Source organism: Sylvia atricapilla, chromosome Z (assembly GCF_009819655.1).
Source record: "Sylvia atricapilla isolate bSylAtr1 chromosome Z, bSylAtr1.pri, whole genome shotgun sequence".
Lineage (NCBI taxonomy): Eukaryota > Metazoa > Chordata > Aves > Passeriformes > Sylviidae > Sylvia > Sylvia atricapilla.
In genome coordinates this window covers 87,720,637-87,734,413 of record NC_089174.1, presented here as the reverse complement: position 1 = coordinate 87,734,413, position 13,777 = coordinate 87,720,637, and the positions used below count along the sequence as shown (strand labels likewise).

Sequence of the window (13,777 nt, the reverse complement as noted above, 5' to 3'; positions counted from 1 at the left end):
GGGTTTTATTTGCACAACGCAAAATGGGAAATGTAATTATAAAACGGAGGCACTGGGAAAGCAAAGAGAAGGCAAGTTGAAGTTAAACCGTACAGGACACAAGCTTGTAGTCTTGCATAATCTTTGTGTTCTGTTTTCACCCCAGAGGGAGCTCCCCAAAGCTGACATCTTAGTTTTTTTAGTGGTAGTCCAGTGCTTTTGGTTATTTGAGGGTGGGTAGCCTTAGCTGCCTGGCCTCAGACAGAGATTAAATCAGCACTACATTTGGCTGCTCCAGAGCCAATCTGAGCATTCTGAGCCTGGGAAATCCTTTCATCACAGTTTCCCTCATGCTTGTGCCTCCAGGAGCTCCCCATTTTACCTTTGGCTTCAGGTGCAATCCTAAGGGTACTCTGGCTTTTGCCAGTCCTGTGTGTCCTGTGTGCTGTGTGTCCATGCAGCAGTTACTTGTCACTTCACAGCCCTTACCAGTCCACCTGTTTTTCCCTGTTTTCTCTCTTCATTCCCTTTGCAAACACTTCCTTCTGCTGTTCTCCTTTAATTAGAGTATTTCTTTTAATGAAAATAAGCATTGGCTTTCCTCCCCAGTTGCCTTTCCTGAAGTGACACAAAACACCGCCGGCTGTGTATTTTGAAATCAGCAATACATCTATCTTACCAAATACCAGAGCTTTCAGCCTTCAAGGTGTTTCGTGAGAGATACCAGCAGCTGGAGTAAATGATTGTGCAGGTCCTTTCCAAGGGAACTATTCTGTTTCATGAGGTATTTTGTAGAGCTGGCAGCTGTGACTGCTCAGGTGGTCTCGCTCAGCCTCACCACTCCAAACTGGACACAACCTGTCACAGGCATTGCTCTGGCCCTTTGCAGTTTGTTTTCACTCCTAATCCCTGGAAGTGTAACAATAGGAAGAATTTGGTGCAGTAATACAAAAATTAAGGTGTGCACAGGGCTGGGTGAAGAGGATGTTTCTGCACAGCAGCTCTTTATAGTTTGTTCTCATCCTGGTTGCCAGAGCATCCCTGCAGGTAAGGATCAGGCTCACAGGTGCTTTTGTTAAGGGAAGGCAGAAATCAAATTCTCTGCTATTTTCTCCAATCTCCCTTTGATGTTTGTTAGCATATTTTGCTGAAATATCAATGGTCATTCTTGACATTGCTGGAAAAAGCCAGTGTTAATTAAAACCTCAGGTTCTGAGGGGTTTATAACTCACTGTGTTAATTTAGAGAAGGCTGAAACTTGGCAGATGCTGAAGCAATTTCAGGATCACAGTCTGCAGACTCTACATCTATCACCAGCAGCAGGAGATGGTATTTTCTAGCAGTAGGATACAGTGCTCTAATTCCTTCAATTAGTGTTCCTGTTAGGAATATTGCTGCTGGAGACAGTGAGGCATCTTCCAAGGGGCTGCTTTTTCTTTCCAGAGCCAAAAGATTTTGTGTTTGTTTGAAGGGTGTCAGTCACAGACCTCAAGATGGAGCAATTAGTGAGTCAATTGATTCAAATTAGTATTCAGAAGAGTTTGGGAACACAAAAAACAAAGAATATATATTTTATTAATTCTCTATAACTTTATCGCTGTGTAATTTTTATTTTTGGGCAATCAAGAGATCTGTGATTTCTCCAAAATTAGGTTCTCCTTTCTGGTGGGAACAGCCTTGTTGCATTTGAGTGGTAAAGAGCAGGAGACTGGGAAGCAAAACTGGGGTGAAAACAGGGTGATCTGTGGCCTTTCTGTTCCCAGTTAGGAAGGCCCTGACATGGTCATTCTGTGTCTGAGACTGGGCCAGGCTGGGGATGAGTAGCTCCTTTTGGGTGGCTTTGGTTCATGCTGAGGGTAGTGGTGAGAAATCCCTTGAAATATCTCACACTTCGACTCATCTACGACTCCAAGCACTTTATTTTAATGAAACAGTGCCCGGCATGCAGAGTAACCCAGTGTGTGTTTTGCTTTCAGGTGGTCCTACCCTGACTTTTTCAATAGGTACCGTGTGCTTATGAACAAGAGAGACCTCTCTAAGAACGACAAGAAGCAGATCTGTCAGACCCTGTTGAAAGACCTCATTAAGGTGAGCTGGGACCAGAGCTTTGTCAGTGATTTTAAAAGCATGGGACTCATGGCTTTGACGTGGTCTGAAATTGCTCCAGCTTCACCTGCTGCTCGTGCAGGTGCTTTGGGAGCTTTCCCAAAATGAGGGAGTCTTGCGAGGAGGTGGCAGGAGCAAGTGGGACATGGGACTTCTTGGTTGTGGTCAAGAGGAACGAGTCATTTCAATGCTGGTGAAGTCCAGAGTTTGCTGTCACTGGCTGGACATGAATGATTGGCCACTTTTAAAAAATGTATCACCCCAGCCCCTCTTTTTGGTTTTGTCTAGTCACAGCTGGAGCACATTTCAGAGGTCCAGCCTGGGACAATGTCATAAACCTTAGTCAATCATTAAGTGCCTCTTTGCACAAATGAGTAAAGGAAAAGGGCAGCAAATTCCTCATCTTGATGCGTGGGAGACTTTCAATGGCCCTGTGTGGAAAAGGCACCCCACAGGTTGGGACTTCATTACCATAAACTAATTAGAAAGTTTTGCCACCTCTCCTTACCAAAACTTTACTGCTTGCTTGTATGCATTATTTTTAAATTGCAGATGTGCATGCAAAGGTTTCTTGCTGTTGAGCAGCTCAGAATGGGCATAGCACTTTAGGTTTTAATGTTTGATCTCGTATTTTCCTGTGGGATTTTGAGGAATTTACCCATTTGGGTTCCTCTTTTTGGTTTTTGCATCCAGGGTTACCCTTGGCTGCAGAGCCTTTTGTAGAACGTGTATGACTTTGTAGATCTAAAAATTAATTTTCTTGAGAAAGAAATATTTTTCATGAAGTGCTCTGGTGTTGCATTTCTAGTCTGGTCTAGTGGAGAGCATCCCTCTGCCCATGGCAGAGAGATTGAATATATGTGAGCTTTAAGGTCACTTCCAACCTAAACAATTTTGTGATTCTGTGATTCCTTTATTTGCAAAAAAACCAACAAATAACAAAAAACCCCAAACCACTAAAAGAAACAAACAAAATCCCCTTCAAACAAATAAACCCCAGCACCACAAAACTCCAAAACCTAACAACAACAACAACAAAAAAACCCCAAACCAACCAAACAAAAAACCTCACAAAACACAAAAAACCCAACCCAAAACCCTTTTAAAATTTGTGCAAATATATGGAGTTTTAAGACTGAATCCTAGTGCTGCATTCCTTAATGGATGTATAGATGCTCAAGTGAAGTATGTCTAGTAAGTCTAATGATATTTAATAATGTCTAATAAGTCTAATAATGTAATACGTCTAATAAAATCTTCATTACCCAATTAAGAACAGATGTGAGTTGATAAATTTGATTCAAAACGGTGTTTTTACTATGTATCTACTGATCAACTTAGACTGAAAACAAAAAGAAGAAAAAAAGTACTGTTTGCCTCCATTAAATGTAGTTTCCTTTATGCTTTTGAAAAGGATCCAGACAAGTTCCAGTTTGGCCGTACCAAGATCTTTTTCCGTGCAGGCCAGGTGGCATATCTGGAGAAGCTGAGGGCAGACAAGTTCCGAGCTGCCACCATCATGATCCAGAAGACGGTGAGGGGCTGGCTGCAGAGGGCCAAGTACCGCCGCCTGAGACAAGCCACCCTCACCCTGCAGCGCCACGTCCGCGGGCACCTGGCACGCAGGTGAGTCCTGGGGAGCCTCAGAGGGGCTGGCTCTGGAAGGTCAGGGTTGAAAACACCTCTGGCCACCTGTGTTTTTGCTCTTCTAAGAACTTAAATTTGAGGGGTTTGTACAAGGAGCTTTGAAGATGCTCTGCTTGCTTGGAAGCAAGATGTGTAATGTGCACGTGGGTAACACTGTGGTACCTAGCCCAGAGTGTCTGGGCTAAATTCAGGACTTATTTCTGGCCCCTCTCTCCAGTTTTATTTAGGGGCAAGAGATCAAAATTCTTTGCCTCAAACTGGTTTCATATTTACCATGGTTTAATTTCTAGGTGCTGGGCCAAGGTCATAACATAGGCAGTTTGGTTGTAATGAGATGACTGTAGTACTCTGGAAGGTTTAGGTGTTTCACAGAACTAATATTTTCCTGGGACTGTCTTTGGTAAAGGGCATTTAGATCAGCCAGGGGAGAGCTGCCTAGTTGGTATGCACTCCTCCCCTGCAGGGACCAAGTTTGTGTCTCTGTGATGTCCGGGGGGAGTTTTCAGGATTGATTGGCTGTATCCTTTGTAATGAGGAAAATCACTCCAAATCACTGGCAGGGGGGATGTGTACAGTAGAGAATAACAGAGCTCAGCGTTAACTGTTTCTGTGCAAGAATCTCAAGCTCTCTCATGTCAGTGGCCTGCTGAGGTTCCTGTAGGTAACACTGATGGAGAGTGGGCTGGTGTGGGATGGATGTGAGGGAGCAGCAAAACGATGGAATAGCATCCCAACACACTGGCCAGCTTCCTTCTTGTGGCCCTTCCTCAAGTGAGACAATCAGCAGAAGAACATCAGAGACACTAGCTGAATTTGTGGTGTTATTTGTGGTTGTGAAAGGGGTTGGTGTCAGGGAGAACCAGCTGCTGCTGAGTTTCTTCTACAGAATTTTTCAGTTTTCCTCTTTGTGCAGGGTTTGTAAGGTTGGATGACATTTGAGTAACTACTGTCTCTTTTTGGAGACAGCCCATTCCTTATCCTCTTTAGGAAGCCCTGGCTCTGCGGGTCCTAATAAGAGGCCTTTTGCCTCTATCAAAGGAATATATAAACTAATCTGATGTGGCTCTTAGTGTTGATACGCTTTTCACAAAATAAAAGAAGTGGATCAAATTTCTGTATAATGCTGCATGCTGAGAGCAATAAATGAATCATAAATTCAGCAAAACAAGCTAATTATCAAATTAAATGGAGGGTTTATGGGAATTTATTAACCAGTGTAACCAGCAAATTGAACATGAGTTCAGCTGGAGAATAGGAGCAACGTGGTGCAGAGTTGACCACATCCCTCATTATTTACTGTCTGTGAATTGCTCAAGGCTCTGCTCAGGAATGTTGCCAAAGCAGTGCACACCGGTTTAAATGTCAAATCAATTTGCTGCTGTTTTCACTGAGTCAGTAGATACCCTGTGTGACATGTGCTTTTTATAGTCAGGGAAGTGATGGAGCCAACCTGGGCGCTGATTGGCGCAAGGACGCATGGCAGAGAGTTCAAACCAAGGAAAACCTGGGGAATTACTTGGGTTTAGTGCTGTTTGGGAACAAGGAGATGTGTTGATCTGTGGTTACAGTGCTCCTGGGTTCCATGGCTGCTGTCTGATGGCGTGGAGCCTTTCTTAGCCCAGCTGTTGGGCTAGTCTTTCCTTAGTACCATCAAGCCACATTGAACAAAATGTTTTCCACTCCCCCTGGTTTAAAACTTAATGCATCAGAAAGAAGTGGAGTCTGTTTTCCCTGCTTACCCTCCTGCTGTGCATTTCAGGCTTTTTGAGCACCTGAGGAGGACGAGGGCTGCCATCATCTTGCAGAGGCAGTACCGGATGCTGCGGATGCGCCGGGCTTTCCTGAGGGTCCGGAATGCCACCCTCACCATCCAGGCTTTTGCTCGGGGCATGTTTGTCAGGAGGATTTACCACCAGGTATGCCTCCAGGGAGGGTCTCTGCATGAGGAAAGAACCTTTTTGTTTACTTCTGCAGATGTGTTTGTGGTGGCTGCGTTGATGTTTGTGAACCTGACAGCCCCCAGTGTTGCTGGAGAATGGACAGTGAGAGCTTTGCTATTTAAAGCTGTGCAAGCAAAAAAACAGTTTGGCAGCAGCACCTCAGCAGAGCAGCTAAATGGAGTTAGTCACTGTGGTGCCGGGAGGCCTTTTGGAGACAGGGAAATGTCATTTGATCTAACCTGTGCTCTGCTAAAACCTCCCCATCCCACTGAGTGTATGTCGGAGCTGCTTGCAGGGGTTGTTCCCAATAGGATGGGAAGATCAGGACTGTCACAGAAGGCACTAGGTAATTTATTGGTAGAAACAGGTCTTTAGTGAGGTCTCTCCTTTAGCTTTCTGTGTTAAACAAGGAGCCAGACACAAAAGATACAGAGTCTCATGGCAGCATGATAGATAGGTGTCAGATCTGTGAGAAATCATTGAATCCTGGGGTGGTGTTTGGGTGTAAGGGACCTTAAAGATCCCCTCATTCTACCCCCTTCTGTGAGCAGAACACCTTCCCCTATCCCAGGCTGCTCCCAGCCCTGTCCAGCCTGGCCTGGGACACTGCCAGGGATCCAGGGACAGCCACAGCTGCTCTGGGCACCCTGTGCCAGGGCCTCCCCACCCTCCCAGCCACCAATTCCTTCCCCAGATCCCAGCTGGTCCTGCCCTCTGGCCCTGGGAAGCCATTCCCTGTGTCCTGTCCCTGCAGGCCTTGTCCCCAGCCCCTCTGCAGCTACTCTCTGTCAGGAAACTGAGAACAGCTTTGGAGAATCTTCTGTCCACTCCTCAGACTCAGCCCTGTGTTGGTAGTTACCTAAATTGGTGCCTAACTAGCTTGTGGAGCTACTCCAAGAAGTGAGAGGCATCATGAGGGAAAAGCCTGTTCCTAGAAATAATTGAAGTTACCTGGGCACCTCGTGACCTCCCAGAGGTCAACCCAGACCAGGGTTGTCCTTCGAGACTTAGCAGCTGGTGATAGGGAATTTGTGCTGCCACTGCTTTTTCAGCCTCTATTTTTGAAATTTGAAGCTTCTGCAGGGGAGGCAGCTGGTCCAGAAGTTAAACTCTCTGAGATCCAAGGCCACCCAGATCTTAACAAGGTGAATAAGTTGGCTGAAGGTCTGACCTCTGTAATCTGAACATCCTTAATCTCTGGAGCACCTGGGTATGGGGTTTTGATACAGGTGTTGGTTCCAGTGCACGTTCAGAAACAGATGCAGGGCTGGGTGGGTGATGATCTGTGGAATGCCCAATTCCCACCTAAAGGAATTGCTGTAAAGCTGAAATAAGTCTTCAAGGCAGTTGCAGTGAGGTTTCTTCCTTTTTGGGCATCCTTAGCTTTCCCCATTTATGAATGCCAAGAGAGACATACAAAGCTCATTTCACAGTCATTCTTGCTGCATCCTAAAGTCATATAATCCCTTTATTCTGAATTAAAATTTGCAACAGCAAAGAAAGCCTCAGGGTGAAACAAAATATTTGTAAGAGAAGCTGATAGGACAACCTTTTCTGAAACAACTTAACCCAAACTAATAACAATAAAATGTCTTGTGATCTTCAAATTCTCCGATTTATTTCCTTAGCAGACTGAAGCATAAGTAAGCTATTAGCAACATGCTGTTTGTATCTCTAAAATGTCAGCCTTCAGTTTTAGAGGAAAAAATTGAACTGCCACTGACTGACAAGATAGCTGTTAATTTTGGGGAAGAAATTCAGTGCAAACATGTCAGAAATTTCATGAAAACAGATAAAAATTACAAGGAATGGAATTGTGCAAGTGAACTGGCTGCAGACTGTAGTGAAAGGACTCATGGTTGTATTTGAAGGTTATCCACATGATACAAAATCCCATCAGGACAGCATTTATCTGCAGTAAAAATTATCATAATGCAGAGGTGGAACACAGTAAAAAAAAAAAAAAATCTACGGATCTGTTCTGATGTGGGTGATGTCTGATGCTGAGGGGACAGGACATTGCTGGTGTCTGTTAATGACTTTATTCTGGAGCTGTGGCTCTGATGGATCTCAGTATTATTCCGTGGTCCACTAAGTAACACTTGAGCCCAGATGTCACCTGCTCCCAGCAAGTCCTCACCATCCTTGTGTCACTGGCCAAGCAGGTCATTGCTTTGAGACCACACAGGCTCCTAGGAGAGGTCTGGCTGTGCCCTGCCTGCCTCAGTGGAAAACCTGGAGAACCTCAGTGGAGAACCTGGAGAACCTCAGTGGAGAACCTGGAGAAGCCTCCACGAGCAGGCTTGGAAGTACTGCCCATGAAAGGGGATGCAAAACAACAGCCTCCTTTTCCAGCCATCAGCCTCTGCATCTACTGGGACATTCCTTGGAGGAGAAGCCCTTTCTGAGGCAGTTGGGAAGTGTTTAATGTTTGTTGCAGCCAAACCAGAGTTGCTGTATGCAGGTGACCTTCTGGTATACAGGAATGGCCTTAAGCTGAAGGAAAGTAGATGCCGAGAAGATATTGGGAAGGAATTGGTGGCTGTGAGGGTGCCCAGAAAAGCTGTGTCTGCCTCTGGATCCCTGGAATTCCCAAAGCTGGGTCAGACAGGTGACCTTCCTGTTTACAGGAATAGCCTTAAGCTGAAGGAAAGTAGATGCAGAGAAGATATTGGGAAGGAATTGGTGGCTGTGAGGGTGTCCCTGGATCCCTGGAATTCCCAAAGTTGGGCCGGACAGGTGACCTTCCTGTATACAGGAATAGCCTTAAGCTGAAGGAAAGTAGATGCAGAGAAGATATTGGAATTGGTGGGTGTGAGGGTGCCCCTGGATCCCTGGAATTCCCAAATCTGGGTCAGACAGGTGACCTTCCTGTATGCAGGAATAGCCTTAAGCTGAAGGAAAGTAGATGCCGAGAAGATACTGGAAAGGAATTGGTGGCTGTGAGGGTGCCCAGAGAAGCTGTGCCTGCCCCTGGATCCCTGGAATTCCCAAATCTGGGTCAGACAGGTGACCTTCCTGTATACAGGAATAGTCTTAAGCTGAAGGAAAGTAGATGCAGAGGAAATATTGGGAAGGAATTGGTGAGGGTGCCCAGAGAAGCTGTGCCTGCCCCTGGATCCCTGGAATTCCGAAAGCTGGGTCGGACAGGTGACCTTCCTGTATACAGGAATAGTCTTAAGCTGAAGGAAAGCAGATGCAGAGAAGATGTTGGGAAGGAATTGGTGGCTGTGAGGGTGCCCAGGGAAACTGTGGCTGCCCCTGGAATTCCCAAAGCTGGGTCCATCAGGTGACCTTCCTGTATACAGGAATGGCCTTAAGCTGAGGGAAAGTAGATGCAGAGAAGATACTGGAAAGGAATTGGTGGCTGTGAGGGTGCCCAGAAAAGCTGTGCCTGCCCCTGGATCCCTGGAATTCCCAAAGCTGGGTCAGACAGGTGACCTTCCTGTATACAGGAATAGTCTTAAGCTGAAGGAAAGTAGATGCAGAGAAGATATTGGGAAGGAATTGGTGAGGGTGCCCAGAGAAGCTGTGCCTGCCCCTGGATCCCTGGAATTCCCAAAGCTGGGTCGGACAGGTGACCTTCCTGTATACAGGAATAGTCTTAAGCTGAAGGAAAGCAGATGCAGAGAAGATATTGGGAAGGAATTGGTGGCTGTGAGGGTGGGCAGAGAAACTGTGGCTGCCCCTGGAATTCCCAAAGCTGGGCCAGAAGGTGACCTTCCTGTATACAGGAATAGCCTTAAGCTGAAGGAAAGTAGATGCCGAGAAGATATTGGGAAGGAATTGGTGGCTGTGAGGGTGCCCAGAGAAGCTGTGCCTGCCTCTGGATCCCTGGGATTCCCAAAGCTGGGTCAGACAGGTGACCTTCCTGTATATTCCTTCCTATAAGGAATAGCCTTAAGCTGAGGGAAAGTAGATGCAGAGAAGATACTGGAATTGGTGGCTGTTCCCAGAGCTGAGTCCGACAGAGCTTGGAGCGGCCTGCTCTGCTGGAAACCCCTGCCCACACTACACGACCTTTAAACTCTTTCCCACCCGAACCTCTCTACCTTCCCGGCGCTGACCTCCCGCGTGTTTTGCAGATGCTGGCGGAGCACAAGGCCACCGTGCTGCAGAGGTTTGCCCGGGGCTGGCTGGCCCGGGTGCGGTTCCGCCGTGCCCGGGCCGCCGCCGTGCTGCTGCAGTGCCACTGGCGCCGCCTCAGGGCCCGCCGCCAGCTGCAGGCCCTGCGCATCGAGGCCCGCTCCGCGCAGCACCTCAAGAAGCTCAACATCGGCATGGAGAACAAGGTGGTGCAGCTGCAGAGGAAGGTGGACGAGCAGGTGAGTGCTGAGGACGGGCCCGGCCAGGCTTTGTGCCTTTCTGTGTTGTCTGGGAAGGGCCATGGCGGTGGCAGGTCAGTGTTTGTCAGGGTGGGACACGGGTCATTCAGCTTGCACAAGCCGCACTGGAATTGTTGTGAGGGCTGCCCAGCAGGGCTTGGAGCAGGAAGATGGAGTGGCAAGTTTGGAAGGTGTTGCTTGAAAACCCAGGTGGGATACAATGTCCCAGGGTTGGGGCTGAATTGCCCCCGCTGTGGTTTATTATCCCTTTGAGCGCCGAGTGTGCAGTGTGTCTGCCACCACTGGTGCCATGAACTGTGTGTCTTGGGAGTGACATATCCTGGGAGATAAACAGCAGTTTGGGTTTAGCAAACTGCACCTCAGGAAGCTCAACATCGGCATGGAGAACAAGGTGGTGCAGCTGCAGAGGAAGGTGGATGAGCAGGTGAGTGCTGAGGATGGGCCCGGCACGGCTTTGTGTTTTTTCATGTTGTCTGGGAAGGGCCGTGGTGGTGGCAGTGGCAGGTCAGGACACGGCTCGTTCAGCTTGCACAAGCCGCACTGGAATTGTTGTGAGGGCTGCCCAGCAGGGCTTGGAGCAGGAAGATGGAGTGGCAAGTTTGGAAGGTGTTGCTTGAAAACCCAGGTGGGATGCAGTGTCCCAGGGTTGGGGCTGAATTGCCCCCACTGTGTTTTCCTTTCCCTTTGAGAGCCAAGTGTGCAGTGTGTCTGCCACCACTGGTGCCATTAACCTTGTGTCTTGGGAGTGACATATCCTGGGAGATAAACAGCAGTTTGGGTTTATCAAACTGCACCTCAAGAAGCTCAACATCGGCATGGAGAACAAGGTGGTGCAGCTGCAGAGGAAGGTGGATGAGCAGGTGAGTGCTGAGGACGAGCCCGGCCCGGCTTTGTGGTTTTTCATGTTGTCTGGGAAGGGTCGTGGTGGTGGCAGTGGCAGGTCAGGACACGGCTCGTTCAGCTTGCACAAGCCGCACTGTAATTGTTGTGAGGGCTGCCCAGCAGGGTTTGGAGCAAGAAGACGGAGTGGCAAGTTTGGAAGGTGTTGCTTGAAAACCCAGGTGGGATGCAGTGTCCCAGGGTTGGGGCTGAATTGCCCCCGCTGTGGTTTATTATCCCTTTGAGCGCCGAGTGTGCAGTGTGTCTGCCACCACTGGTGCTATGAACCGTGTGTCTTGGGAGTCACACATCCTGGGAGATAAACAGCAGTTTGGGTTTAGCAAACTGCACCTCAGGAAGCTCAACATCGGCATGGAGAACAAGGTGGTGCAGCTGCAGAGGAAGGTGGACGAGCAGGTGAGTGCTGAAGATGGGCCCAGCCCGGCTTTGTGCCTTTCTGGGAAGGGTCGTGGTGGTGGCAGGTCAGTGTTTGTCAGTGTGGGACACGGCTCATTCAGCTTGCACAAGCCGCACTGGAATTGTTGTGAGGGCTGCCCAGCAGGGCTTGGAGCAGGAAGATGGAGTGGCAAGTTTGGAAGGTGTTGCTTGAAAACCCAGGTGGGATGCAGTGTCCCAGGGTTGGGGCTGAATTGCCCCCCCTGTGGTTTATTATCCCTTTGAGCGCCGAGTGTGCAGTGTGTCTGCCACCACTGGTGCCATGAACCGTGTGTCTTGGGAGTGACATATCCTGGGAGATAAACAGCAGTTTGGGTAAACACTTTACTTTGAGCACATTTGTGTTACTAGATGCGACGAGTCAGGGCAGGGTGGGATGGTGTGATGTGACAGACCCTGCGTGAGATGACTCGATGACCTTACTGTGACTGTTTGATCATGGGAGTGTTTTCATCAGTAGCCATTTGCCATTGATAAGCTGTAGAATAATGGTTTAATTTTACACACATAACAGAATAATTTTTTCACCTACTGTTGTGTGCGAATTACTCTGTTTAATAGCTTCTGTGCTGCTGTACAAGGAATTGAGGGCTGATTGTAAGAAATGCTGAGTGGGACCCAGTTGTATTGACTAATATCAACTGGGAAATTCATATCCACTTGTACCCTTAAACTGAAATTTTACAGGTAGGAGAACATTCTCTCCAGTCAGGATTACCTCTTATTTGTAGCGCCAGTTTTTGATAATTCCAGTTTATCATTCTGAGATGTTGTCAGGGACCCTTGTCCGTCCCACATGGTTCCCTTGCCACCTGAAATCTCCCTTCCCTGGTATGACACAAGCTTTCCTGTGCTGGAGGGGATGACAAGTGGCTCTGTGTTGTCTCACATGGTGCAGAGTCAGGACACACAGGGGTTTGCATTGCTGTGGCCACCCTCACTGCAGTGCTAGTTGCCTGCAGTGCATTAACTGCACCGCAACTTTCAGACCCTGGTGTTTAATTTTAAAATGCGTTTTCCATGCTTAGGTTTTGCTAATAGTAGCTCAGGAATGGAAAACTCTCAGAATAAGGTTTGATATGGCCTTTCATCCAGGAGGTATTTTGGTGGAATTGAGTAGGATGAGTCATTCCAGGTCCAGGTATTTTGGGCTGAAGTCATGCAACGAGTGTGAGCATCATTGTTGGATCTGCCAAGCTGCTGGACTTGATACTGGAACTTCAGTGGTATTTCTTAGTTTTTACTTTTCCCTATTTCCTTGCTGGGAGAAGTGTGGCAGTGGAAGGCAGTGGAACAGTAAAGGGAAAAAAAAATCCAATATTTAGTTAGCATTGGCTTTCCATCGTGGGTTATGAAAGCAGCAGAAGGATCTGCTTTAGGCAAGGAGTCATGGAGAGCTTTTAACCAGGCAGGAATAATGCCCTTGAGCTCATCTTGCTCTCCCTCAGTCTTGCCACAGACCATTTTGTAGGATTTTCTTTGATGCTCTCTGTGTAGTTGTTGCAGGAAAGAATTCCTGCTCTGGATTACACGTGGTGGTCTGTCCAGTGAGCTGAATTTAACCATGCTTCCAGGGCTGCCAGGTTTCCCTGGGATGCTTTGGAAGTGCTAATGAGCACCGTTTCAGTAGATTTTCTTTTCAGTACACTGAACCTTTTTTTCCGGCACAGTGCGTTTGCTGTATCATAGTTTCCCTGAAGTATCTTGCATTCAGTCCTTTCTAATCTATAAACAGAACCTTTGAAAACACCAATTAACTTTCCAAGGAAAAAAAAAGTATGTAGCAGGTAACCTGGAGAGCTGCATTTGTATGCTTTCTCGAGTAGCTGTGGAAGAAAATGTTTCTATTTCTGCTACTTAAGCTCACGCATGAGTAGAGATGCAATCCTCCGTGTGCCCTTAAGGAAAAGATCTTTCTTTGAAAACATTATAACCTATTATTGTACGTCAGCCTCAGCTCAGATGCTCTGGCATCTGTAACAGGAATCATTTAATTAAGTTTTTTGATAAGTTGAGGGATTTTTTTGCCAACAGAAGAAAGATTTTGATCTGTTTTGCTGCGAAACATCCTCACTGGAGCCCTTTCTTTTCTATTTACATTGGACCAATTCCTCCTTATTTTTTTTTCCCCTCTGGCCTTTTTTTCTGCAATTTATTTTCTTTAAATCTGTTTGTTGGAATTGTCTGAGATACTTAATAGGGATGTGCCTAATTTCATATTGGATGTTAATGCAGCCAATGGATGTTAATGCAGCCAATATTTGGACATACTGTGAGCTCTCTACACTTCCCTACAAGCAGTGTAGTATCTCCATGAGCATTATTGTGAATAAAACTACTTTGGGTAGCAAGACGATGAATTTGTTACGTTTGCCTTTGGCAGCAAAATAAACTAGGCTTTTTCACAGAGCCTGGGTTGAAACC

General features: G+C 47.1%; 1 protein-coding gene across 1 annotated transcript in view; it reads left to right on the top strand.

Moving 5' to 3' along the window:
* Positions 1 to 13,777, top strand: part of MYO5B (myosin VB) — a 124,527-nt gene that overhangs the window by 70,809 nt on the left and 39,941 nt on the right. The window contains exons 17-20 of the mRNA XM_066339599.1: positions 1,956 to 2,067; positions 3,500 to 3,711; positions 5,492 to 5,648; positions 9,758 to 9,997. Of these exons, the coding sequence (XP_066195696.1) occupies positions 1,956 to 2,067; positions 3,500 to 3,711; positions 5,492 to 5,648; positions 9,758 to 9,997 (721 nt within the window). The remainder of the gene's footprint in view (positions 1 to 1,955; positions 2,068 to 3,499; positions 3,712 to 5,491; positions 5,649 to 9,757; positions 9,998 to 13,777) is intronic.